Genomic DNA, 27,840 nt, shown 5'->3' with positions numbered 1-27,840 from the left:
AGCCATTTAAGGCCATATCAAGAGAGATGTCTGGGATGATGCCCCCATTCTGGGCCACTGAGAAGAGATTTTGCATCGTCTCTGAGGAAGGAGTGCAACCATTATTTCCCATTTTTCCCTCTTGCCACAGCCAGACTGTCATGAATCTAGGTGTTCTTGTTGAGTTTCAGAACGAGAGCACTGAGTGTGAGCAGGAAGGACTCTGATCTGGCTTGTGTAAATATTTGTTCATAGTGTTCAACATCTAACTGTAAAAAGACACTGATACCGAGGTCAGTATCTGCTGATACATGGCAAAGGAGCTGACGTCACTCAATCTGGTATATACACCCTACACATTGATTATTCGAATAACCGCTACAACCTGGGACATCTCATTTCCACTGGGATAAACCGAGCAAAGAATTTCATGGAAGGCACCAAGCTGTCAATGAAAAAAAAATTACGTTCCAGATGTTACCACACTATTCCTTAAATTAAGACACATTTACAAATGAATTAGGCATGGTTGTTCCCACCATTTATTTCTATTTGCAAATAACCTTGTCCACAGAGCAGTTCAATGGAAGTGTTTGATAGGATATTCATTCCAAATTGGCTTAACAAGAAATGGCTGATTTGCCCAATTACTTTGCGTACCATGAAATATGCACAGTGAAATATGTTCACTGATGCCATTTATATGAAGTAGGTACTACTGATACAAACCGTAAGGTTGTTCCCATTCTTTTGTGTAATCCATGGCACATACTGGTACACAGTGCATAGCTTACTGTTAATGGGCGAAAGACTTTCCCCTGATACCAAAGGAGTCACTATGTTTAACACCCAGCCAAATTGATGAAAACGATCCAATGATGGGCACCCTCACTTGTCAATTTTAGTATGTAGGTAAAAGTTACTCTGCGTAAAACTCCCAAGGATCACAGAGCAAATAGTCCAGTTAATCATACTTGAACTCACTCTGGCACGCTTGCTAAGACGTTCAAAGGAGAAAACAAAACTGCCAGTATCTTGCCCAACATATGCCTCTTTATGAAGGCAAACATGCCTCCATGCTGACCTTGCAACATCAGAGCAAATGCATGGCTGAAACAGATATGAACCTCAATTTCTGTGGATAACATTCTTACACCACAAAAAAGCTTGTACATCTCAAAAAGTGTGAGGGGAGAACCTAGCAGCGGGTGGTTCAATAGCACCCCACACATCATTTGACCATAGACCTTAATGTGCACCTTTAGCTTTTATAAATGAATGAGCAGTGACAGATACATCTTACTATTTTACTAATCTCGTTGAACATGTCATCATTCTCATGAGGTGGAGGGTAGCTGAACACCTTTTTAATCCCTTGTTAAAAAGAAATTGAAATGTTTTACCTTTACAAAACATAATGTAAATCCTGGTATGTGCACTGTGCAGATAAAAAAAAAATCACAAACAATAACACTTTCAACAACATAATACATCTATCCCATTCTAGAGACATGCGCAAAAATCACTGATGGGCTTGAGAGATGGGGTCCGCTCCCAATTACCCTACACACAAGGGGCTCCACATGTGTCCAAAAGTACAATGCAGCAAGAACTACCAACAAAACTCCAACACACAGTAAAATTATGCATGGTAAGGGTCAACACATTGTGCTGCAGACTTCCCCTAAAAACTACTACTTGGCAGTTCACAGTGTCTCCATGGGTCTACTACATAACTGGCAGTGGAAATATAATAAAACAGCGCCACCATGTGCTCAAGACTGGGCAGTTAAGCTGAGAAAGGACACACTGAGCCTGTCGGTAGCTCTTTGTAAAAAGTAACAACAAAAACACAACTTAAAAAATATATATCCTGTTGTCATGTCATCTCCAAAAAATCCTGCTCTTCTACATTGTGCAGCAGTTCAGAGTTCAGAGTTCAGGCACCTATACAGGACAGTGGAGTTGGATGTGCAAGCCTTTTTTCTGTTAACATGCTCAATCATTCTTTTGTGCCTGCCCTTCCACATCTGTTTTCATGTCCCCAACCACATAGTGTCACCAACTCGAGTCACGTTTATGAATCTTCATTCATTTCCTGGCTGTCGGTCCGAGCGATTTTCCGGGGCGGTGGTGGGCTTCCTGTCTCCCCCTGCTCCTGTTCCCGTTTCTTGGCAGCATTCTGCATTTTGATCAATGAATACACAGGTCATTTCAAATTTGGACAGCATACATATATACATGCAGGTCTGTGATTATGTTTAGTCAGCAAACTGTATTAGTCTGGGTGCCCCATACCTTTTTATCCCACTGCTGGTGAAGGTAGCGCAAGAGGATATTCGTTTTTTCTGTCACAATAACTGTGGAGAGCAAGTACATCTTAAATACTGGAAACTGAAACATCACTGTTACTTTATAAAGGCAGTGAGGCACAACATGCGTTATTCCAGTGGACCATCCTGTATATTATTCTTAATGCACATCTTGAGCAAAACCACCATTTGATTCTGCAAACACCTACTCTGTTCTGAAGGGTATTCTCTTGTTGGAAGGTAGACCGATGGTCTTCTATTCTGTAAAAAAGGAATAATATGATAATATGTTTTACACCCAAGGTGCACAGGTGTATACATACACTTACATGAAAAAAATGTAGCTGAACAAGAAATACACCATTACCGATGCCTTGCATACAGAGTCTGCATGGAACCGGCTGAAATTGGTTTTGTTGTACACAGGAAGACCCTTCAAAAAATCTGCCTGCAAAAAGAGAAAATGATAAACCTCAGTGAGGATGAGATGTTCTTGGTTGAGCTATGTTAAATATACTGCCCTCCTTACTTCATTGCAAGTCAGACTTGGCTTACTTACCAGGGCCAAGGCAAATCAAGGAATAAATCAATGACAATCAAGCAGCTTGTGGTAAATGTTCAAACACAACAAAACCAGACAAACGTCAAATACTGCACATTGGTATGATTATTTTGTTTTAAATTCATGAACTTGCATGATTTTTTGTAACGTTACATTATCCATCCTACCCATGAAACATGGGCGTTCCCTGGCTGTCTACACTCCAACACGAATTCTGTCAGATATGAATCGGTTCATAATAACAGTTACTGCACATGAGATTCTAGCGTTGCATAACCGAATCCGTGTACATTCCTGTGCAGCAATGTATTGATGGGTTCAATGACTTAAATAATGTAGTTTTCTGTCAGATTGGTACATTGCGCCAAAGCAAGAGAATGCCTGCTAGCTTCATCAGCTAACCCCATCATAGAACAACCTCAACTCATAATTAAATATTAACTGAACAGGCATATAAATGATACACTCAATGGCTATATTTGTCAAAATGGCAGACTAAACAGTAACCGATCAACATTTTAGGTTTATAGCCAAGGTAACGTTAATAGTTAGCTAAGTATCTAGCTAGGTCGCTATCTAACTGGCTAACACGTTACCTTATCCATCTTGGTGCTTTGCTTATGTCCAGATAATGAAACGTAGACTCTCCAAGGTTGATGCCACCACACACAAAACAGTGTTTTTATTCCACGAGGATGTACCCAGCTTCAAATTTGTGCTGGGTTGCTATAATTTATGCTATTTGCCAACTACTCAGCAAGAAAGCTGCGTAAGCATGCTATGAAGTTTAGCCACATCAAGAGCAGTAACATGCTAACTTAGCTATTACAGTTAACGTCAACTTAAAATAAAATGTAGCTAGCTAGCTAAGTTGAGAAGCGACGATGCTCAGCGCTGGGGTCCTTTATATCAACCTCTTACCCATGTAAAAGTTAACAATCACCATGTTAACACAGATGGTTCCACATGTTTAGTATAACATTCATGATTCCATATGTATTTTTACCACAACACCCACCATTTTTTCAGCCCGGTCAACGCAAGCACACTCTTGTTATGTCTACACCCCTTAGACTTTTCATTGGACATAGTGAGTTAAGACAACTTTTAGTTTATTGGTGGTGACACATTAATCCCGCCCCATAGATAGGTTGAGTCTCTCTCGGATGACTGTTTCATCCATAGACGTAGGAATTCCTATGTTTTCATCAAGTGTAGACGCTGGGGTAACACCATGCATGTGCACAGATAAACCCAAGGTCTCCCTTTGAGCTCTGACTTAAAACGTTGTATTGACGGAAACATAGGCTATATCATTAACACGCACGTGGAATAAAAAAAAAAGAGACTGAGAATATTTGAGGTTTGAGACCTTTAATAGGTAGGCCTAATGTTTTAAATCAGAAAAATAAAACGCAACTTTTCACGGCAAGCCCCCCTTTGACAAAGATTGAGACACTCACGTATTACCCGTGGTTTAACTTTTAATAACAAAAACACATAGGCTATCTACATTTTAACAGTTAAACATTTTAAATTGAATTTCGTCAATCAGTTAAATTTAAACATCTATTTTTTTTTTTCATTTTAATTGATCAGAGCTCTTGTTTATTTTTAAACTTTCAAACATTTTTGACTTCTTACTGGGTGATCAATCCATACAATGTTCATACTAGGTATCCTAACGTAGCCTATAGGTTAAACGATAGGCCCTGGCCATATGATATAAGCAGGGTGCGATTTGTCCAAAAACCAGAGGGGGGGGTGTTTTTTTGTTTTTATCATGGAAAAAAAAACAAGCAATACATAGGCCTTATTCTCTTCATATACATGCATCATATATGTCTATGATATGATAATCGCTGCTAGACGCTCAGTTCTTGTGCTCCCTCTCATTCACGTTGAAATACTGAAACCGAAACTGAAACTTTGAAACTGGAACGCAACTGTTTTGGACAGAACTCGCTAATTCAGCGAACAAATATTTTCATATTCATTGTACAGTAGCCTAATTAGCTGGCTTTGCTAATTTCCGTGTATGTAATGTTATTGTTACAATGTATACAATGTGTTTATGTGCATGGGGACGTTTGCGAATTCTGAGAATGCCGACAGTTCGGGTAAGGTGAACGTTAGTGCCAGCGATGTAAGCAAGTGTAAGAAAACGCTGTCACAACCTGTCTGTTTTTTCATTGGTTTTTTTTAATAATTGAGGGTTATCCCCCCCATGTATGAAATTCATCCAGTTGAGGTGGGTATGTAAAAACCAGAGGGGGGGGGGGGGGGGGGGGGGGGTAAATCCCCACCATCCCCCCCGGCAAATCGCACCCTGGATATAAGTACAAAGTAGGCTATTAACTCATCACCACATACGTTAGTTATAGGCTACGATGCTGTAAGAACACTGGCATACAAAATGTGACCTGTAGTAGTTTAAAAGTCTTTTATAGCAAGTATTCAAACTGCTTAACAGATGTATTTTATTATGCTTTTTCTGGCCATCTGACCATTCGGCAGCTGTGCAACCGTTTGCCCCACGTTGCGCATGATGTGGTTCTCCTAATGATGTGCTGTCTTTGTTTAAATATGCCTTGGCCTGCTTGCACATATACAGCCGCGGAAAAAATTAAGAGACCACTTCAAAATTATCAGTTTCTCTGGTTTTACTATTTATTGGTATGTGTTAAAGTAAAATGTACATTTTTGTTTTATTCTATAACCTACTGGCAACATTCCTACCAAATTTCAAATAAAAATATTGTCATTTAGATCATTTATTTGCAGAAAAATGACAATTGGTCAAAATAGCAAAAAAGATGCAGTGTCTTCAGATCTCGAATAATGCAAAGAAAACAAGCTCATATTCATTTTTAAACTACACAATACTAATGCTTTAACTTAGGAAGAGTTCAGAAATCAATATTTGGTGGAATAACCTTGATTTAAAATCACAACTTTCATGTGTCTTGGCATGCTCTCCACCAGTCTTTCACATTGCCGTTGGGTGACTTTATGCTACTCCTGGCGCAAGAATTCATGCAGCTCGGCTTCTTTTCATGGCTTGTGACCATCCATCTTCCTCTTGATCACATTTCAGAGGTTTTTTATGGGATTCAGGTCTCGAAATTGGGCTGGCCATGACAGGGTCCTGATCTGGTGGTACTCCATCCACACCTTTAATGGCCTGGCTGTGTGGCATGGAGCATTGCCCTGCTGGAAAAAACACTTCTCAGAGTTGGGGAACATTGTCAGAGCAAAAGGACGCAAGTTTTTCTTCCGGGACAACGTTGTACTTTGCCTGGCTGAGGTTTGTAAAAGACCATAAGGATTGAAAAAGCGGACTGGAGGTTCTTCTAAGTTCGTCTTCTCTGATGAGTCCGATTTCACAGTAGGTGCAAAACTCTCTGGCTTGTAGGCCTCTCCAGGTCTCCGTCTAACCATCAGACGACCATGTGTTGGGCAAAGCTGAAAATTGGACTCATCAGAGAAGACGAACTAGAAGACCCTCCAGTCCGCTTTTTTCAATCCTTATGGTCTTTTACAAACCTCAGCCAGGCAAAGTACAACGTTGTCCCGGAAGAAAAACTTGCTTCCTTTTGCTCTGACAATGTTCCCCAACTCTGAGAAATGTTTTTTCCAGCAGGGCATTGCTCCATGCCACACAGGCAGGCCAGTAAAGGTGTGGATGGAGTACCACCAGATCAGGACCCTGTCATGGCCAGCCCAATTTCGAGACCTGAATCCCATAAAAAACCTCTGAAATGTGATCAAGAGGAATATGGATGGTCACAAGCCATGAAAAGAAGCCGAGCTGTATGAATTCTTGCGCCAGGAGTAGCATAAAGTCACCCAACGGCAATGTGAAAGACTGGTGGAGAGCATGCCAAGACACATGAAAGTTGTGATTTTAAATCAAGGTTATTCCACCAAATATTGATTTCTGAACTCTTCCTAAGTTAAAGCATTAGTATTGTGTAGTTTAAAAATGAATATGAGCTTGTTTTCTTTGCATTATTAGAGATCTGAAGACACTGCATCTTTTTTGCTATTTTGACCAATTGTCATTTTTCTGCAAATAAATGATCTAAATGACAATATTTTTATTTGAAATTTGGTAGGAATGTTGCCAGTAGGTTATAGAATAAAACAAAAATGTACATTTTACTTTAACACATACCAATAAATAGTAAAACCAGAGAAACTGATAATTTTGAAGTGGTCTCTTAATTTTTTCCGCGGCTGTATAACTAGTTTAGCTCCTAAACCTGAAACAGATAAATGTTGACATTGTGTTGTAGTTAGACTTTTCTCCGTTGGATGGCATCATACTCCCACTAAAGAAAGGCAAGCAGGTTAGTCTATAAGAGACTTGTTGAGACTCCAGACAGGCTACGACCACACTCCTTGATCACAATTGCAGCAGCCATTTGACCGTCAGTCTGAAATAGTCTATATTATTACGGTGTTGATTTGATTGTTTTCTGAATTTAAATAATAATTAGTAAATTGTGTTGGGTCATGTTTAGTTGGAGTTTCAGATGGGTAAGCATGTAAATCCCACGTTATTTCCTACTATTAGACCAGCAGCTGCCCAAACGGCAACTTGTCCCTTAAAGGCATTACAGCAGCTTTCACAACTAGTTTCTTAAAGCCCTATAACGCTGTTATTATGCTAATTGTGGGTTCCTGAATCTATCAACAATTTCATAAGCTAATATAGCAAACCCATAGTGTTGATGATGATCTCGGGCAATGGAAATAAGCTGACTGGGTGGACGCAAAACTGAAAGAGTTCAGTTACATTTTGTATGTTTCACTTAAGATATTCACTGGGGATTGTGATCTCGTCATTCGCTGGGTATTTATAAACAGTGTTGGTTCTTTGCCACAAAATGACACGAAGACCCGCCTCTAACAGAGAGTGGACTCTATTGGCCCCATGTGGGTGTCACTCAAATACCTTTCCATCCATCGGGAAACTTGGGGAAAACGATTCGTCAGGCCGGTTACGTCTGTACGAAATCTCTCCTCCCCCTGGTTCCAGTGACCTGCCAAATTGAGTGTGCGTTACATTATTCTGAAAGTGTAGACAGACGTTTGTTAACAAAGGCTTAGCTTTAAAGGTTTGTGGAGAGCCAGGTCATATTTATGATACAGACTGTTCGATAGTGTTAATTTGCTAGCCAGCATACGGCTAGCTGGCTAGCCATTAGACAGGAGCTGCTGGTTAGCAAGGCAGCTAGCGCTCCAGGATACGGAGTTCGTATTACTCTAAGAAACAACTCAGCAGTTTGTTACTTCAAGAGTCCACAGAGTGCTGTTGAATCATCAGCGAAGATGAGAATAATGCTGGATTTCGAAGAATGTCTTAAGGACTCTCCACGGTTCAGGTAGGCAAAATGTCACCAGGTTTGTCCTATTTGTTCAATAAATGATCTTACACGTTGATTGCATACGTGGTGCTAGAAAAGAACGTCTTGGCATTCCAACTAAGTTAAGCAGTTATTGATACTCAATAATATGTCCCTCGTTACTGATGTAGCAACGTTATGTGTCAGGTGGAAGATATGGTAATGCAGAAGAGTGGAACATCTAAGATATATATTGATAGGTTTTAGGTCTGTGAAGTGCTGTGCCTGATAAGGCACAAAAACTTGTATACCACGTGATGTCATCAGATTGTTTTGCTGGCGAAGTTACTTTCATTGTATTTCTACGTACTGCCACTGTTGGAAAAGAGGGTTGCTGAAAGGGTCCATTCGTTGTCTTAATCTTATTAGTCAGAGCTACAGTCTCACGCAATTTCCCCCCTTATTTGTTAGTTAAGCCTGTCATTTTATAGCGGTACACACTCTATTTTATTGCCATTCTATAGTATTTTTTTCCTCTAAATATCAGCTTCATAGCCCTGTAAGGTTTTAAAAGAAGTTGGCTTACAGTCTTCATGAAGAACAGTGATATAAAAATATTACGTAGTAGGGCAAGTCAATTGTCAACTCTTGGGAAACAAAATATCCGTAGAAGGGTCACATTTTCATATGACCAGTAAGATGGTTTTTTTTGTGTAATTTCTGGTCATTTTTTGCTTGACCATCACTGCCTTCCAGAAAACCCAGTGCAGCGGAAATCTGTTTGTTTGTCCTCCACACAGGCATGGGCTTTCCAAGCTTTGTGAAAGTCACCCCTCCCTCTCCTTCCTCACTCCATCTCCCTCTCTCCCTTGAACAGAGCAACATCCTCTCTCTGAAAATCAGGAGCAGATGTTAGAAAGTTGTTTGCAGGAAACTGGAAAGAGCCATTTTTTCCTTCTTTCGTAGGGCATATCTTTACACATCAGTCAGGGGATAAGCAAAAAGAAAAAAAAAGGTGATTCAGGAGAGTCTGTGACGCTGTAGTAAGCAAAGTAAGGGGTTGGACTTCGGCACTCAGATTTGTTCAGAGCTTATTTGATTGCAGTGCTGCTCACCATTTTGAATCTGTTGTTGTGTAGAAATCCTAGTCTGCGGTCAGGTAATTGGCAGTTTATCCAAAGCTAAGGGGTGCTGTATGATCATAGGATGGTTTTCCACAGTAGATGGACTGTAGTTGATATTCCTTGTATTTGGGTGAAAGAGAGGTTCTTTGGGTCAGTGTTGCGCTCTACAGCATCTAGGCCTAAACTTTCCACTTCACGCCAGTGAGGGCTGATGCTATTCACCCTTGATTCGCCCCCTTTGTGTTTCATTTGGCAGAGCAGAGGAGGGATAAATAGTTATGGATGAAAACTCGACTGGTGCGTGGGTCAGTACGGAATAGTGGTAGCATCTTTGACATCTGTTTCCATTTGTACGTCTGCTTTCAACTCCCAGCAAAAAAAATTTATGCCCCTCCTGAGTGGAGAGATTTTTATTCTTGCCCCCAAAATGGGACACATGGCTGAAGAGCACATAAGTAGTTTAGCCTGTCTGTCTGTGTGGTGGGTCCCTTTCAGATGGAAATGAAGCAAGCCTTTATACAATCCCCTTTTCTTCGTGTGATGGATTTATGAAGGTATGGGGTTGCTTAAAAAGAGATAATTGAGTCAGCCTTAACTAATGTGCTTGTCTGGTATCTGATTCAAAATTTAAATTTAGTTTAAAGTTGTTTTGAGGAGAATTAGTTTGTTTCATAATGATGGTGGTATTTACTATTTATTGTTAAGGTTTGCTACTCAGGACCCTTGTGGAAGCTGAGACAGTTCCACTGAGAGACTTCTGTATTCCCCAGGAGAAAATCAAGAGCCTTAGACTTCCTTTTCAGCTGAAACTGTGAAACCTAAACGGCTTGTCCCTTCATGCAGACTGTGGTTCAGCAACAGGGTGAAGCAGATTCCCTGTCAATATTTCAATTTCAAAAAGTCAAACGGAGGTTATGTTGATGGTTTTTATTAAATTGGATGCCCTCTTGTCCCTTGTCAGTTTGACTGTCATTATCTGTGCTTCCCCAGCAATGGCGGTGCAGCCTTTATTAGTGTTGGCGATGTCCATAGCGCACAGGAAATGTTTGATAAACACAGCCTTGGGTTATGATGGAGCACTTCACTATACCATCCCCCTTTGAGAACCAGACGTCCTCCATGAAATGAGGCCTCTTAAGGAAAGTATTAGAACCAAGATGTTTAGGTGTTTATATCATACCAGTCGTAAGTGAGTCTTTGATGTTAAGAGGGTATTTGTGGTATATAATAATAATTAATGTTTAGGATATAACATAAATGAAAAGCTTGCTGAGGATGGTCTGAGCTTGAATGTGTTTTGGACACTATTTTTCCCTGGCACATTCTCAAAAGATATGCACTGTTACTCACACACAGACAATTTACTGACTCCGCCCACAGCCCTCCCACCTGATAGCGCCTTAGAAGCTCCACACACATTCATTAACATCTCCCATCCAAAACACCCCCCTTCCAGTCCCACACACTCATTGGAAACAAATCAATGATCTCATCAGAACGATGCGGCTTCTCAAAAGCATCCAATTCTCTCATATCCCTCATAGTGAGATTTTACCTCAACGGGAACCCCCGACTCCTTCGACAGTGTGGCTTTTCCCCAACAATGGCAGGAAAAGAGCCAAAACAAAGGGGCCTGGCCTAGGCTCGTGTTCCACTCAACATCAGCATGTGAGGGAAAGGCCATTGGTCCAGCACACATCCCCTCTCTCTCATATCAGGAATGCATGTCCTGATGCCAGATCCTGAGGGATAACGTATCGCCTTTCCAGCTGGCAGTGAAAATATGTGTGATTTGTTTTTCTTCTTCACCGCTGCCGTTCAGAAAGGTGCTTGTTGAAGTTGTCCTTTGAGATTGGCGCCTGAGATGGACTGCTGGGGCCCAGCAATGCTGGTCTGTTGTGGTCTGTTGTGGTCTGTTGTGGCCTGTGTGAGAAACCTGATTGACTACTTCTGCCACCCATGGCCTCGGGTTCTCAGCACTCCTAGGTCTAATTATTGGGCTAGAGCCAGCAAACAGAAACAGCCCAATCAGATGTGCTCTTTTTTACATTCAAATACATCTTGTTCATGTCTACAGAGACAGCCAGCACTTTGATTTTTTTTTACCTGAATGAATAAGACATGTTTACAGAACTGTATAAACATTTATAAGACGAGACTTGCACCACTGTTTTTGAAACTTGTACTGAATGTACTGGTAAGCCTATGGATGTGACAAAGAGGTAACCGCAATATGTGTTAATAGTGTTGAAATTGCTGCTTTGAGGGGAGTCAGCAAAAGTCAGAGCTGAGTGGCTTTTTAAAGGAAGTGCATCTCATTGGAAAAGGCCCTTGTTGTCCTCATGCTGTGTGTAACAGTAGGCCATGTCACATGCTCATCATGAGTGTCCTCAGAAACATTAGCAGGGACTGATGAGACTGTCCATTGTGGTTCTTAATTGCCTGTGCAATTACTATTACTTAAAACCTGTACTGTATTCCTCCTAGTTTTCTAGTAGCTCAGAAGAGATAAGAGAATTAGCCTAAGTCTGAAGGAGATGTGGTCCTTGAGGGCAAGTAGCACTGCTCCAGTCCCAGATTAGAGCTTGCTGGGAGCTCAAACGGCGACCTAAGCTGTTTTCTTTAAGAAGGGCCAAATACAAATAAAAAAATCGGTTCAGCCATGCTGATCTGGTTTCAGAGATTAAGAGTGAGATGATGTAAGCCAGACGCCCACAAAGACGCCCGTGCCGAGATTGACCATAACCAGTTCTGAAACATTGCCCCTCTCACTGTATTACACTTGTGGGCTTGACTTTAGTAAATGGGTGGTATTAGACCTGTAATTCTAAAATATGGGAAAAGCTACCCTCAGTCAAATACACTTTTAGATGTGTTCTGGATGCTGCCTCGCCTATCGTTTCAGCAGGAGCTGTTCTGAAAAGACTGACTCTACTGTACAGTTGTACTGTGCTCTCCGTTATGCTTTCATATTCATATTTTCACTGATGCTGCATGGCATCTGTTCAATTTATCTAGGAGCCTTTTTATAGATGAGATGTCTGTGAACAACTGGCCTGCATAGTGTCAGCAGGGAAAGGGTTTAGGCTACTCTGTGGAAAGTATTGTGGAAAGACAGAAATCCAGTGGCTGCAACTGAGTTGGACTGTATTGCACACCTTTACCTGAACACACACACTGTGAATGGGCATACAAGTTGCACTTGATCTTGTTGTGTGCAGCAAGTTCTCATAGCACATCAAAATATATTTTTCCTCATTCACCGAATTGCGGACAAAGCAGGAGGACATCTGGATTGAGGGGTCTGGTAAAGGGGAGGTGCTTCCAGCTGTCTCTTGCTTAGCCACGGTGACTTGATGGGAGTATAGAGGAGAGATGAGGACGAGTTAAGCCCTTCACTACATGTGAAAAGAAACATTTTGGAGATGAGGGCAAGCAACACCGACGGCATGGACTCAGGTGGACTTTGGCCCACCTGTCCACACACCCATGAACCTACCTTGAGTAGAAAGATAAGCTCTGAGTGCAGTGTATGCTTATACAGCACAGAACCTTTCCACCTTATTCAAAGAAAAAGAATGTTTCAGAGGAGATATAGGCAGAGTTAGAGAGTTTTTCAGCAGGTGGTATCAAGGTATTACGGGATACCGGGGTGTTAGGTATGATTTTTAGGTATGATATGGTATGGTATGATTTTTATAGGTATGATTTTTAAATACTTTTAAATTCCTATGTGCTTATTCACACTACTTTTAGTAGATTGGTCAACAAGGTTTCCAATACACTATAGGGGTTGATTACGTTGAGTGTTTTGCAACAACAAGGAAGTGGAGGGGTGGTGTTGAATTAGGCGAAGAGTAATCTCTTTTCCACACTGGTGACACTGTTTACTCCCAGACGATTCCAGAGTGTAATGTTACAGTGCATGATGGCTAGCGCAGTTTCGCTTAAATAAGGTCATTTTCTGCTCTATAGGTCTTCTAGCTAATCCTCCGCCAAGGTATGCTGAATGTATGGTGGAAGGGCGCTTATTTCCTATCTTCATTATTCTATGGGCCATAAGTACTGAAACCCAGCAACACTTGTCTAAGTAGGCTAATGGCATATTAGACACACAGCATTGTAGATTGGACCATGTCCTACATGCTACAGTGACTACCATCACCAGCAGCATAGATTTTATGTTATCTTTTTTTTAAAACGCAAATACTGTCATATACTGTAGGCCTGGACCATTATCCACATATTTACTCTCTGCAGCTTACAGGCTCTGTTTTTAGATTGCCATAGACAGATCCTTGAGTGCTTTCCAAAATATTTGTTTTCATCATCTGCGTATATCTACACAGAGCAGAGATAAAATGTTTCTAGAGAGCATTGGCATAGTCTGGTGTGTTTTGACTCAAATATCAGATAATAACAACACAAATATTACGATGGTAATGATGATAACTGGGGTTTTTGGCTTGCTCTGCGACATTATCAGATGTAGTCAGCATGTTAGCTGTCGTGTCTTGTCTGTAAAGAATGTTCCCCATAATGTTTTACACAGCGTTAGTGGCCCCATTGATGGAATGTTCAGCCGCATTCCTATTCAATCCCATGGAAGTACAGTCATCCAGGATCACTTTGGCTAGGCTAGTTGTTGTGAAAGCACTTAAGTCCTTGGCCCGAGCCCTGAAATTTAGATAGGACACCTGCTTTTCTCTCATCATTGTAATGTGTGATGACTGTGGGCCTCAGTTTTTGTCTTAAGTAGTAAGCCACTGTTTCTTTTGAGAGTATTAGGCTAGTTGATTGAGAAGGAATTTCCCAGTGCCCTCAATAAAAGACAGCTTAAGAACCTACAGGGAAATGAGCTTCCTGTGCAGTCAACCAATCCTGCCTGTGCACCTAGTGCTTGGTTTTATGACAACTGTAGAACTGAGAGGAAATCTGCTGAGACCTGGCGTGCCCACCTGTTTTTTTTCCCTTCACCGTCCGTTAGAAATCCACTTCCTCAAGTAACAAGAAAATCCCAGGAATTTTCCATGGAATTTAGAAATTTGCCAAGGCCCAGTTGTCAAGGATGAACCCAAGTTATCAGAGACAATGTCTCCCTAGTCTGGTACAGGAACTCTCACAGTCAGAGAAATACCAGCCTCTTAATAGGATTACATGGAATTTGCAAGAGAATGAACCTCAGACATTTTAACAGCGGAGTAGAGTAAACAACAGACAGGAGTCAGGACAGACTAGCTCCAAATGACGGGCGGTGGACCAGGTGTCCGGCTGCTAGTGCACAGGAGATAGCTCCCTCTCTCTCTGATGAGAGCTGGGCCTCACCTCCCTGTGAAGTCCCCCTCATTATGGCAGCTCCCTCCCTCATTACCCAGACACACTCTGGACATGCTCCAAGGTCGTGGCAGGGAGGCAGTGGCCTAGTTTCCACCGCCCCTCCTTTCTTATCCCTCTGTCAGCACTTTCCCAAGTTCCCCCTTCCAGCTCCAAGCCCATGTTTCACACAAAGAAAGAAGAGAATGGATGAACATAAATGATCAAAACGTCGTTTCACAACTAGATGAGAAATGAGCTGGCTATCATTTTACCCACTGATCTCCGTTGGCTGGTTGATGTTGGCTAGAGGAAGCATTTCTAATTTACTGATTTCATTTAATCGCTTGGGGTCTGTTCTATTACAGGGCTGGGTAAACTGTGTTGCCTAAAACGATTTGACAATCAGAAGAGACCAAACCCTACAGTCATATCAATCAGAGGAGCCTGTTGCTTATCATGTACTATTCTGCCATAAATTAGGCTAAAGCATAGTTATCTCTTCACTTTGATTATGCAATAGGGTGGAGACAACAAAGGATTTTTCTTCTCTGGTGGTTCATGTTGCCAAGCCATGCAATTATGCTGCATCAGCAGTATGATGGCTCAATGTTAGTCCGTAAATCACAGTGGTGTCAGATGTCTTTAAAAATCCACCAGCTTTCATTGAGAGCTAATGTAGTCTACTGGATGGTAATTAAGGTAGGCCTGGTTGATGGAAAAGGAGGAAATTCAGATTAGGAAACAATTTATTTTAAAATGTTTTTTATTTATCAAATGGTTATTACATATATAGTGAAATGGTGCATTAAGTAACATTTGCACGCTGTAGTGTCCCTTCTTTCTGCGTGATTTCTTTCTCACCAATGGGTTTTTTCTTACCTATTTATACCAAAGGTGCTACAGTTCAGTTTACCCTCACGCCGTTGCATTGCCTTCACCGGCTATTTATAGGTGTTCCATTTTAGTTCACTGCCAACATAGGCACTCGTTTGGGTGAGAAAATTGTTGTCTGAGATCTTAGCCCTCCCCGTTTCCCGCTTTTGAGATCCTGTGATCTGTGTCGGTCCCTGTGGTGACGGCCAGATGTTCTGAGGTGGCCGCGGTGACAGCTGGCGGGCGGGTCTCCGTGCCGTTTGCCGTGGGTATCGCTGCTCTAATCTGGGAGCCTCATTATCCTCAACACACTGCCCACAACTGCACACTGATTACGCGGGAGGCTCTATCCACCCAAACAGCAGCACAGCACAGCGAACCCTTTCAGAACCAAACCACATGGATAAGGGAGGAGGAGGAGTCCCACCCCACCCGGCTTGTCTCTTATTGCCCTCCTCACTCGCTCACTCTTTTTCTCTTTCTCTCCCTCTCTCATTGCCATCCTCACTGGTTCACTCTTTCTCTCATTCTCTCCCTCTCTCATTGCCATCCTCACTCGCTCACTCTTTCTCTCATTCTCTCCCTCTCTCATTGCCATCCTCACTCGCTCGCTCTTTCTCTCTTTATCTCTTTCTCTCATTGCAGTATCATCTCAGTCACTGGCTAGCTGATCCCTTTACCCTCTGTTATTTCAATCAAGAGCCAAATTTGCACCGGGCAGAACTGCCTTAGATAAACTCTTGTCTCTTCTTCCTGTTATGCACAAGACAGCAAGGCCTTGACGGCTTTGGACCGATAATTCAAGCATTCTTTTGCTGTAGATTTTGTTGTAGGCCTACACCATCAAGCACGACCTTCACATTCAAGGGGTGCAATACCAGTTGAGTAATAAGAATGTTCCTTACTCTGAATGGCATTCTATTCAGGCTTGTGTTCCACCTCAGTGCCTTCTTGGAGAAGAAGAGGGAGTGAACTTCATCACCAGGCCAAGGTTGCAACAGAAGCTATTTAATTTGTACTGTCTCTAAATCCAATTGTCTTTTCAATAAAATGAAATGGACCTTGCCGTGCCTATTGAGATTGTTGTAGACATCTTTTCGAATGGGTAATGATCGCTTCAGACTAAGCATGAAAATAAAAGAGCCCACAAAATGCGACTGTTTCAATATCGAAAAGTAGCTATCTCGTCAATTGACCAAACACCAAAGCTTAAATGACCTACTCATCAGGTAACCTCATGACCCAAGCATAGCATAGGATGTTTTTTTTGGTCCTCCTCTCCCACGAAGAAGAGATATGGTAAGCTGGCATACTCATAAAGGTTGCTTCTCCCCATTATGCCACATGATATCTTGTCGCTAGCTAGCATCCTCTGCTTCTTTGAATTGGAGTCTGCAGTTCAGAGAGTTGTTTGCTGACACCATTTGTTTAAGTTGGTCTCTGAGTCATATAGCTGTCTGGGAAGCAAACAGGCTTTTAGCATGTCTTCAGTTGTGGTGGATGGAAATAGCAAACTGACCTGTGGTTTAGCCAAAACGCTTTTGCTTTTGTCAAAACAGCGGAAGTTTTCGCTTCAACCTCTAGTTAGTAGCCTTCTGTTGTGTTTGCTTTTTATTTTACGTCCGCGGCAAAGTGTAAACCCAGCCATTCTGACTGTCCTTCAATCTGCTGTCTTCTTTGAAGAACACAAATCAGCCCCCCCATTAGACTCGTGTCTTCAGAGACACCTCGCTTTGAACTTCACGGTGTAGATTTTCACTTTGGGACCCTCAATTGTCCTCTGCTTCAGACATGTTTGTTCTTGAATGGCTCAGTATTGAACCCTGACTCATTCTTTTGGCCTGTGTTGTATGCGTGTTGGTCTGTTTGTTGTGCGTTGGGAATAACCCCTTTGATGTTATTGTGCGTTGGATTTTGGGTGTGCGCTCGTGTCTCTTCCTCACGCGCTCACAGAGTCAGGGACTGGAGCTTCCTTTTGAGTGGGGGCAGCGTGCGTCACTGGAGGGGATTCATGTCTGTGTCTCGTCACACTTGCCCAACAGAAATGGCAGATACAGGCTTCCGGCCACACCAAAAGTAGCATCTCTAAATCTGGCCCCTCAAGCTGTGGATTTTTCTTTTGGGAGGTGTGTGTGTGAGTGTGTGTGTGAGTGTGTGTGTGTGTGTGTGTGTGTGTTTCTCTGTGTGTGTGTGTGTGTGTGTGTTCACGCGTGTAGAGTGTGAGCCAGTTTTGGGAATTTATTTGTCTGTCTTTTCTTGTGAATGTTCTGTTCCTCTCTGGCTTAAAAATGGTTTATGCAATTGTGTTTTTTCGCAATATCCTTCTGTTTCTTTTTTGTGCGTGTGAATAATTGAGAGTATTGCAATTTCCCAATTCCTTACGCCAAAATATTCAGTGTCCATCTGTCTCTTTCTCTCTCCTTTTCCGGTCTCTCACTCACTCACTCGACCATGCTCTCTATCTTCCCTCTTTCTCTCTCTCTCTGTCTCTCTCTCTCTTTCTCTCTCTCTCTCTGTCCCTCACCACAGGGCCACAATAGAGGAGGTGGAGGGGGACGTCGGTGAACTGGAAACCAAGCTGGACAAGGTATGGTCAGCAAAAGAGCCGTCTGACGAGGAACAATGACACTGCATTACTGCAGGAATGGAAGCCCAGCAGCCCACAGCTCTACTCGTAACCCTATAGGTCCCCTCCATGTTCTCCCTCCTCTATGTGCAGCCGTTCACCCCCTGTTTCAGGCCACTTAGTAGGCACAGATTAAGCAAGCACCCGGGGCTAATCCTGGATTGTAAATACTGATTAAGATTTAGTGCATGTCAAACATGTATCTAGAAAGGGGAGGGGAATGATGGGTAAAGTAGTGAAGGAGTGTGTGTGTGTGTGTGTGTGTGTGTGTGTGTGTGTGTGTGTGTGTGTGTGTGTGTGTGTGTGTGTGTGTGTGTGTGTGTGTGTGTGTGTGTGTGTGTGTGTGTGTGTGTGTGTGTGTGTGTGTGTGTGTGTGTGTGTGTGTGTGTGTGTGTGTGTGTGTGTGTGTGTGTGGTAAGGTGTGAGTCAGATGGAAAACAAGTGTGAGACATTGCTCCTTTTGAGCAGGGGCTGTGGGAGATGCAGTTGCATTGTTTGGAGCAGACCCACCCAGCGTCCTGTGGCTCCGTGACTCACTCCCCTGCGCTGGAGTCACTTCCCCTGGGCAGCAGGGGGAAGGATGCACTCCTCAGAGGGCCAAGCAGGAGGGTTGGACCTTAGCACGGCGCTTTTCTTAGAAGCACTGTGGCTCACTCTCCTCTCTCACACACACAGACACACACACACACACACACACACACACACACACACACACACACACACACACACACACACACACACACACACACACACACACACACACACACACACACACACACACACACACACACACACACACACACACACACACACACACACACACACACACACACACACACAAACAAACACTTTCTCACACTCACAGATAACACCCACTGCCCCCATAACCACCGAGCCTAAAGCCTGGGACAACACTGCCTTTATTGAGAGAGGATTTAAATCTCTCAGAGCCTAGTCCTGCTTGAAAGTAGGCAGATATTTATGAATGAAAACAAAGACCCATATAACAGTGGATTAGTATTGTTTTTGTACACGTCTGGCACATAAAGTGTTCCTGATGGCACACCAAAACCAACAGAAATGCAGGTGTAGATAGCAAGAAGCCCCATAAGCACTCTATTGACTCTGGACTGTGATCGCACATTACATCCAAACCTTTCAGTCTCGGTCCCTGTCACTAAGTGCCACGACTGAGGCATGGCACATACAGTAACATTGTCTATCATATCTCACCTCTAAGCCCCTTTCATGTACTGTCACAGCAGTAGTTATGGCTGAGAGATTGCATCAGATATCCCCTGAATGTTAGTCTTCAGTAGTGTGCATAAGCAAGGATGTATTGATTCTGTGCAGTGCTTTCTTTAGTGGAATTAACTAATGTATGAGGAAGGAGGAGAATCGGCGCCTCTGATATTCTCAGCGCTGCTTCACCCACAGCCTGTGTGGGATGTGAAGACATTGAGAGAAAATCCTGTTAGTGATGTGTGCGTTATGTAAGATAATTTTTTTTCCCTTCGCGATCTGGTGTGTCAGTTTATTTTGAAAGGAAGGGCCTGAAAGAGGCTAATTAAGGAAATATAACAGAACAGAATGCTTTAAGCTCACCCATATCACCCACATGGAATTATGGCTGATGGCTGGAAGGACTAGTTCCGAGTTGCAACTTCATTTGTATTTTGCATTTCTCTCTCTCCTTTTCCTCTTTCTCTCTCTCTCTCCGTCTCTTCTCTTTAGTTGGTGAAACTGTGTATTGGAATGATTGACGCTGGAAAGGCCTACAATCTAGCCAACAAGCAGTTTGTGAGTGGCATCCGGGAGCTTGCACAGCAGTCAACCAAAGATGAGGTCATTGAGGTACGTGACTCGCTCGTCAAACAGAGTGGCCCGTGCAGACTGGAGGTTTTGCGTATCTTAAAGTCCCGTGGGCCTCAGAAGATTTTTGTGTGGTGCAGCAGGGTTTTGGATTTTTTTTGTTTTTGCAGTTCAGCTGTTTGCTCAGCCTGTGTGCTCTACAGCTTATCATTCCTGTAAGTTTTGTATATTTCCCTTCCTCGACTTCCCCCGGGGAACCAGGTCCGGCGCTAGGATGTATTTAGAATGTAACTCTTTAAAGCGCCATTGTGAGCTCGCTCTGTGTGAAACTAACATAGGCGGCTCAAATCCTGCACTCTTAAAGGATCATATGGTATAATACCACCAGACTGTTTACAGTATTCCTTTCACTAACATACATATTCAGGGATGGAAGGTCAGTCATCTTTATTGCAAGTCGGTCTGGATATTCTAATTTGACAGCCTGTACTTCACTTGTAATCTAATGCTCTGTTCCATTTCTGTTTCCAGTCTAGCCTGACCAAGTTTGCTGAAAGCCTGCAGGAGATGATCAACTATCACACAGTAAGCCAAGAGGACTTCACCCTAATAGCACATGACCCCCCATTTTAACCATTACTTTCAATTCCTCTTTCATTTCCCCTTTTTTCACCATTTTTAATAAAGTATTTTCCAAAATAATTCACAGACACTGATGATTAACTTCAGCAATAACACATACCTGTGAAGGGAAGTGTTGTGAGGTCCCCTATGCTTATCACTATACTAGCAGTCTGGAAGTGGCTCAGTGTCCCAGCTGGCATTTAGAGCAGAGCCCCTGACCTGCTGCCATGAGCCTGCTGATTGGACGGGGGAGGCAGGAAGTGTGGTTTTGGCCTGACCGTAGTGAGTCAGTGCTGGAGCCTCCAGATAAGATCAGCTGATATGCGGTTCAGGTTCCTATTGAGCGCAACTAAGCACATGATCTTGTAAGCACAGCGCAGTTGAAATGTTTGTCACGGTTTCATCCACCCAGATCCCACAGCCTGGCATTGCTTAACTTGACCAGCCTTTGGAGAGAAACCCTACAAAATGCCCCCCAACTCTATCAAGTTAAAAGCTTCAATCATGGCACTGACATAGCACTAATGTCACTTTATCCGTGGAGCTGTTAGAATGAGTGAAGTGGTAGACCAGTGTGTTGTTACTGAGATGCTTGTTGTGTTATTGTAAACTTGATTTCATGTTTTCCGTCCACAGATATTATTCGACCAAGCTCAGAGATCAATCAAATCCCAACTCCAGGCGTTTATGAAAGAGTAAGTGCTGTACATGAAGGCCACTGCTGCAGATGCAAAACACATGTGCCATCTCTGCCATACACTTGGGCTTTCCCCTGTTACCCACCCAGAGGACACACATCAGATGCAGAGAGGTCGCTCTATGTCACTATGACCTCATGCTTGGAGTCGCAGACTGAGATTATAATTACTGACATGAGCGTGCCTTCAACATCAACATTCTGACTCACAACTCATTAATGTGTAGTGCTGGGAAATACCATTACTGACTTAACTGTTGTGGTAGAAAAGTGCTGAAAGATGACTTATTTCCTTAAGCCTCAGCAAAACTTGTCCATTTGGTTGAATTTATGTTTGTTAAATTAAAGTGCGACAAGACATTTTGTTGTTGTTGAGTCAGTTTAACTGTTGCAGTTGTTTACATAGGGAGGTGCTGACACAGCTAGAGCTGAAGTGAACACATAAGGCTGTACCAAATGAAAATAGTTTCCCCTTCTTTTCTCCATTTTCTCTCTCTCTCTCTCCCCTGCTTTCCACTCTTCCCCCCGCTCCCTCCCTCCCTCCCTCCCTCCCTGTCCTGCAGAGACCTGCGGAAATTCAAGGACGCCAAGAAGCAGTTTGACAAGGTGAGCGAGGAGAAGGAGGCAGCTCTGACCAAGAACGCCCAGGCGCCACGCAACAAGCAGCACGAGGTGGAGGAGGCCACCACCATCCTCACGGCCACGCGCAAATGCTTCCGCCACATCGTCCTCGACTACGTGCTCCAGGTGCAGACACCACCCTCTGAAGTGACTGCTCACACGTGTCATAGCATATTCCCAATACATACAATGACATGGAAGAGTTATTAGGCCGTTCTCTTGACTAATTGAAAAGCAGTCATCCATGCCGAGTGCCAAGCCACTGGGCCGAGCGTGTATGGTGAGTGGAGGCATGTGTCCCGTCTGTTGACGTTTAGTCTGAGTCATAAAGCTGTGAGAGGCCTGGGGACTGAAGGCAGACATACTTCAATCACAGCTGACCTTTTCTAATGACCAGGAAGCATGGAAGTGAGGGGGACTGTTTATCTGCAGGCCGGCCTTTCCATGAGTCTTCATTTCTCTGTCTCTCTGCCTCTCTGTCTCTCTCTATCTCTCTCTCTGTCTCTGTCTCTTTATCTCTCTCTCTCTCTCTCTCTCTGTATGTCATATTCTTTATTCTTCTATTTTTCTGTCTGTTTCTCTCTCTCTCTCTGTCTTTCTGTATGTCTCATATTCTTTCTTCTCCTTCTTTTCTGTCTATCTTGTCTTTTTACTTCTCTGTTGGACTGTGTCTCTATGGTTTCTTTGCCATACCCTCTCTTTCTCTTCCACTCTCTCTCTCTCTCTCTCTCAACCCACCCCTTCCCTGACTTAATTAAGGAAGTGCATCAGTGACATCAGCATCCATATGAGGCATTAGCTACAGATGCCACTGCTGACCTCTTAAGCGAGGAGCCTTTGGCTTCCTCATTCGTGCAGGGCAGTCACGCAGACCAGATCCATCCTGAATCTTGGCTGTCAAAGGGGGAAGAGCCATAGAGCACACACACACACACACACACACACACACACACACACACACACACACACACACACACACACACACACACACACACACACACACACACACTAAGTCTCTCCCTGGCACTGACATGCCAAAGAAGGCCTGTGTGTTAGTGTTACGCGCCCTGAAAACTGCCCTGCGATGAGACTGTGTGTCCCTCCTCAGACTCCGGTGGCCTCACACAGTCCTCCCTCTGTCAGCCGGGGAGAGGACGGGCATTGTTTCTTCACCGCACCGTACAGAACCTCATCATAACCCCTTCTTTAAATCTCGTTAACCTGAAGCAACTCGCTAACAGTGAGCACTGTGTGATGCCCTCCAAAGTGAATCAAGCCTGTCAAAAGGGCTCATATTTTAGCCATGCTAGGTGGAGGGGTCTGTGTCCTCAGAGATGTGAGTTAGCCAAGGGGAGAGGACAGGTGCTCCCTCTGGTGGCATAAAGCGGTAGCTGCCAGTTGTGCAAGGGCTTATGGTTTTAAACCACATATCACTTCTCGATTAACATGGTTTGTTCTTGTCATGTGGTTTTGTTCTCTGTCTCTGTTTGTTTTTCCCCTGGACCATGGCGAATGTTCTGTACTTTCTCGTCTAGAGCGGTTTTGTTATTTGACAGTGAGAAATGATATGCCTGAGAAATTAGTGATTGACTTCAAACAACATATGTCATATGGGTAATTCCAATCTGTCCAATTCCAATCTGTCTCTGTTTGGCCTTTGACAAAATACACTTAATTTCAGTCATAATAATCTTGCATCATCTTAAATTGTAAAGTACATTTCATTTTCATCTCAATATGGTCCCGGAGAAGATGTATGTGTCTAATGTTTCTGTTCTGTAATCTCTCCCTAGATTAATGTGCTCCAATCCAAAAGAAGATCAGAAATCCTCAAATCGGTAAATATCTTAATATTACCTGATTCATATCATTGCTTCATTAGGATATTGCTGAGTCTCACAGTCATATGGAGAAATACAGACTGTTTTTTTTTGTCAGTGAGGAAACTGACCTTTAATAGTATCGAAAGAAGAAGTCTGAGCATCTGTTAGATATAACACAAGGTGGTTTGCATATTAATACTACGCTGTTTTTCCCAAATGTTTTTGTTTCATACTGTTTTAGAGTTTCACTGTTATCCAGTAATTTGGTAGTGCCAGATGATTGAGGAAATCTCCCTGACTTTCTCCCTCTCTCTCACCCTCCTCTCCAGATGTTGTCCTTTATGTACGCCCACCTGACGTTCTTCCATCAAGGCTACGACCTGTTCAGTGAGCTACAGCCGCTGATGAAACAGCTGGGAGGACAGGTACAACCTCACCTCACAACCTCACCTCACCTCACCTCACCTCTCCACATCACCTGAGCACGGCTTGCCTCAGCTCACCTCCACTCAAACCAGAGAGAGAGAGAGAGAGACACACACCATTGTCCGTCTGTTGTTTAGCTCCATGTATGCACTGAGCCCAGTTGACTTCACTCATCAATAGTTTAGCTAATTCAGAGAAGGAGGATGGCCCAGTTCATTTGTGAGAACTTGTAATATGCAGCCCTGAGATTTTGACTTCAGCTTCAGAAGACCTTATTTCACCTGGACTCTTTAGACGAAGGGAACACCGTTTTGAAACGGCAGTAGATGGATGTATTGGTTGTTGCTGATTCATGAATGGGTTCACATGATAGCTAGTCGGTGGAGCATTTCAAGGGACTCGACTGAAATGCATGTTATTGCCTCCCGTTAACAATAAAACACAGCAGTGTCCTTGTCCACAAGCCTTCCGTGAAATCACTCACGCAGCAGCAGATCTGAACTCTGCCTGACTTACAACTCTCCTGTTTAGACTATTTGTAAGTCTTTAACTCAGGTGCATTTTCTGCTGTGGTAGTTAAGATATCTAAATGCGTCATAAAACAATTGTTCTCTCTAAAATATTTGATTTGCTACCGGTCTCAGTTTTTATTTGGATCATAGTGCCTCCTTCTTCAACATCTGTCTCCTTCTGTTCGTTCATATCTGAGTATAGAAGGTCTAATCAGTCTGACCACCTCATAGTCATGCATCACTTACTGAAGAAATGGCTGCAAGAAGATAGCCAGATCAGTCAATGTCTTAATGTGTTACCGGATTCATATCACGGCCTATTGAGCATACTGATGATTCACACAGTTATATGGAGAAATACAGGCTGTTCTCTGTTAGTGAGGAAGAGACACAAGCAAATATCAAGCTCATATACACATCATACACACAACATATGGTGGGATTTAATAGGGTTGCCACCCGCCCAAAATAGAATTCTGCATCCCATATTGAATCAATCAGGGACGCAATTTGCCCGATATTTGTGTAGGTGTTGTTTCATAGGCTATACAATACACTAGGTCTGCAGCGTGCACATCTAATCAGTTTGACAAGAGGAGAAGGAGAAGTCATTTCGGTGGTGAGCTGCAGACTGATAAGCTCTGGTTTGTGTACTGTGGGAGATTGCACATCACGCGACCCCTCTAACATACACTCCTGTGCAGCCCTTCCTCTTCACGTGTGTGTGTGTGTGTGTGTGTGTGTGTGTGTGTGTGTGTGTGTGTGTGTGTGTGTGTGTGTGTGTGTGTGTGTGTGTGTGTGTGTGTGTGTGCGTGTGCGTGTGTGTGCGTGGGTGAGTGTGTGTGTGCGGGCCCAAGTGATTTAAAAGGTCTTCAATAGCATGAGATGCCAGAGTAGAGCCCCATCGGTGTGTGCTGTAAGATTCTTTTAGGCTATGGCTTCTCTGTTGTGTTTGTTACACAGAGATAACGCCTGGCTTCCTCTGGGCTTTTGGGCGCTCTTCTTGAGAAACCTGACTGGGCCGGCCTGTGTTGATGTCAGGGTGGTGGAGTGTTTGTGTGTGTGTGTGTGTGTGTGTGTGTGTTTGTCTGTGTGTGTGTGTGTGTGGAAGAAAGAGGAAGCTGGCGGGGCCAGGGAAATGGCAGGGTATTCCCAGCCAGGGATTTGGAAGTCAGTAGAAGTCAGCTCAGCTCAGAAGCAGGCTGAGGTCTCAGGTGTAGGAGTGAGAGAGAGAGGTACAGGGGGAGACAGAGAGAGAAAGGGGGACAGTAAGAGACAGAGAGAGAGTGACAGTAAGAGACAGAGAGGGGGGGACAGAAGGAGACAGAGAGGGGGGGACAGTTGGAGACAGAGAGAGAGAGGGGGACAGTTGGAGACTGAGGGGGGGACAGAAGGAGACCGGTAGAGAGGGGTACAGTTGGAGACAGAGAGAGAGGGGGACAGTTGGAGTCGGAGAGAGAGGGGGATAGTTGGAGTCGGAGATAAAGGGGGATAGTTGCTCGGTGGGAATCCTGTGTTGGAGCTCTTGTGTGGGGGTGAGAGTAAGGGGGGGCGTTGGCGTCTGTTGCCGTGGCGAGCGTGGCTCCCTGTGTGCAGCATCATGAGGCTGAAGAGAATGGGAAAACTGTGCAGAGAGGTGTGGAGGAGCTGCCAGCAGGTCTGTGGCTCCACTTTTGGCTCACATGAAGTCTCTCGTCTTCATGCCCTCTATTCTCTCTCTCTCTCTCTCTCTCTCTCTCTCGCTCTCTCTCCCTCTCTCCCCCTCTCCCGCTCTCCCTCTTTTCCTCTCTGAATACCTGTTTTCACTTTTTATCACTCTTTGTATCTATCTTTTTGTCTGTCTGTCTCTGTCTCTCTCTCTTGACTTTCCCTCCTGTACCCTATTTTAGTTCCCATTTTTTTATGTCCAATAGCTTGGCAGAGATTTGATGTCCAATAGCTTGGCAGAGATATCTTGATTTTCAATGCTTTATAAAAATACGTACATAAATAAAACTGTACACAGCATTCTGTTTGCTGCTTCATCCTTCAATTTGACTGTTCTTTTGTTTAAATGTATATGAGCCACATACATTATTCCTGTCAGCAGTTGGCTGCTCTTTTGACCTCACCATAGTGTAGTTTATATCGCTAGCACATTGTGTTATTAGCTGCAGCTTAGGAGATCTTTAAAAGCAGACAGCTCAGTGGAGGACATGCTCTAGTTGCTGAAACGAGGGGATTAGTGCATTTGTGTGTGTGTGTGTGTGTGTGTGTGTGTGTGTGTGTGTGTGTGTGTGTGTGTGTGTGTGTGTGTGTGTGTGTGTGTGTGTGTGTGTGTGTGTGTGTGTGTGTGTGTGTGTGCGTGCGCGTGCTCTGTCTGTCTGTCTGCTTACTGGCATTAAGTATCATAGAGGATATTAATAAAAAAGAATAAAAATAGTTTAGATTTTTTTTCTATTATTGTGCACAGCATGCACTCTCAGTCTCCAGTGATTAATGGTCACAGGGAGAGAGAGGTGAGCAGGCCCGGTCATATTAAGCTCTGGCTCCCTGCTGTGCACTGGAAAGAGGCAGGACACGGCTGAGAGAGGGAGAGAGGTAGAGAGAGATAGAGAGAGAGAAGAGAGAGAGAGAAAAAGAGAGAGAGAGCGAGAGAGAGAGAGAGAGAGAGAGAGAGGCAAACATTTCCAGCTGATGTTATCATGGTTGCTCCCTCCCCTGCATTCTTACCCAAACAAAAAAAGCGGCCGCCCTAAATATGCCACTTCCCCAACTAGCTTTCGGAAAGTACTGGCTGAGGACGTCATAAATGAGATTTACCTAAAAGCAATTTGGAAAACACAGACACTGGTAATAAATAGCATTGCCTCTTCCATGGGCTTAGCACATCGTTGTTGAAAGAACACTTGTAATTCTAGTAATAACCTTCTACTAGTTGAGGTTTATTGTTGACTTGGTTTGTGCAGCTGTTTTGAAATGGAATTCTGAGTGTAGAATCCATCTTGCCCCCTGGTTTCATTTCACACACAGTAAAGCTTTGATAGCATCATCCATCCTGCAGACAGCACATCCCTCCCGTGCTGGACACAGTTTACAGTCATGTCATGTTCACTGGCTCCGCAGGATCAGAACAGCAACCCCCCCCCCCCCTTCAGCTCAGCCAGTGGAGTGGATGCTCTCATCATGCTCCATTCACTCTC

The 27,840-nt window shown here is 43.5% G+C and overlaps 2 protein-coding genes across 7 annotated transcripts in view; one reads left to right on the top strand and one right to left on the bottom strand.

Annotated features, from left to right (window-relative positions):
* Window positions 1–1,272: 1,272 nt before the first annotated feature.
* On the bottom strand, window positions 1,273–3,906 carry LOC308382936 (DET1- and DDB1-associated protein 1). 2 transcript variants are annotated; one of them, XM_080860480.1, is made up of 5 exons: window positions 3,872–3,906; window positions 2,659–2,739; window positions 2,501–2,552; window positions 2,278–2,339; window positions 1,273–2,161 (listed from the first exon to the last, which is right to left on the bottom strand). In XM_080860480.1, exons 1-5 carry the CDS (start codon window positions 3,872–3,874, stop codon window positions 2,057–2,059), a joined length of 303 nt encoding a protein of 100 aa, XP_080716606.1. In that variant the 5' UTR covers window positions 3,875–3,906; the 3' UTR covers window positions 1,273–2,056. The 2 variants fall into 2 exon arrangements, with proteins under 2 accessions (XP_080716606.1, XP_080716605.1); XM_080860479.1 differs by lacking the exon at window positions 3,872–3,906 and adding an exon at window positions 3,450–3,857.
* Window positions 3,907–7,930: 4,024 nt separating this feature from the next.
* Window positions 7,931–27,840, top strand: part of LOC308360581 (arf-GAP with coiled-coil, ANK repeat and PH domain-containing protein 2-like) — a 44,420-nt gene continuing 24,510 nt past the window's right edge. For 4 of the 5 annotated variants that reach the window (XM_080832575.1, XM_080832577.1, XM_080832574.1 and 1 more), the window contains exons 1-8: window positions 7,931–8,243; window positions 18,047–18,104; window positions 19,878–19,997; window positions 20,487–20,540; window positions 21,216–21,274; window positions 21,840–22,023; window positions 23,691–23,735; window positions 24,050–24,145. In XM_080832575.1, the coding sequence (XP_080688701.1) occupies window positions 8,191–8,243; window positions 18,047–18,104; window positions 19,878–19,997; window positions 20,487–20,540; window positions 21,216–21,274; window positions 21,840–22,023; window positions 23,691–23,735; window positions 24,050–24,145 (669 nt within the window). In that variant the 5' untranslated portion in view covers window positions 7,931–8,190. Of the gene's footprint in view, window positions 8,244–18,046; window positions 18,105–19,877; window positions 19,998–20,486; window positions 20,541–21,215; window positions 21,275–21,839; window positions 22,024–22,132; window positions 22,178–23,690; window positions 23,736–24,049; window positions 24,146–27,840 lie in introns of those variants that run through there. The other variant, XM_080832576.1, reaches the window with a different exon arrangement.

This window comes from Sprattus sprattus (assembly GCF_963457725.1).
Source record: "Sprattus sprattus genome assembly, chromosome: 2".
NCBI classification, from domain to species: domain Eukaryota; kingdom Metazoa; phylum Chordata; class Actinopteri; order Clupeiformes; family Clupeidae; genus Sprattus; species Sprattus sprattus.
This window is presented reverse-complemented; position numbering and strand designations above follow the sequence as displayed.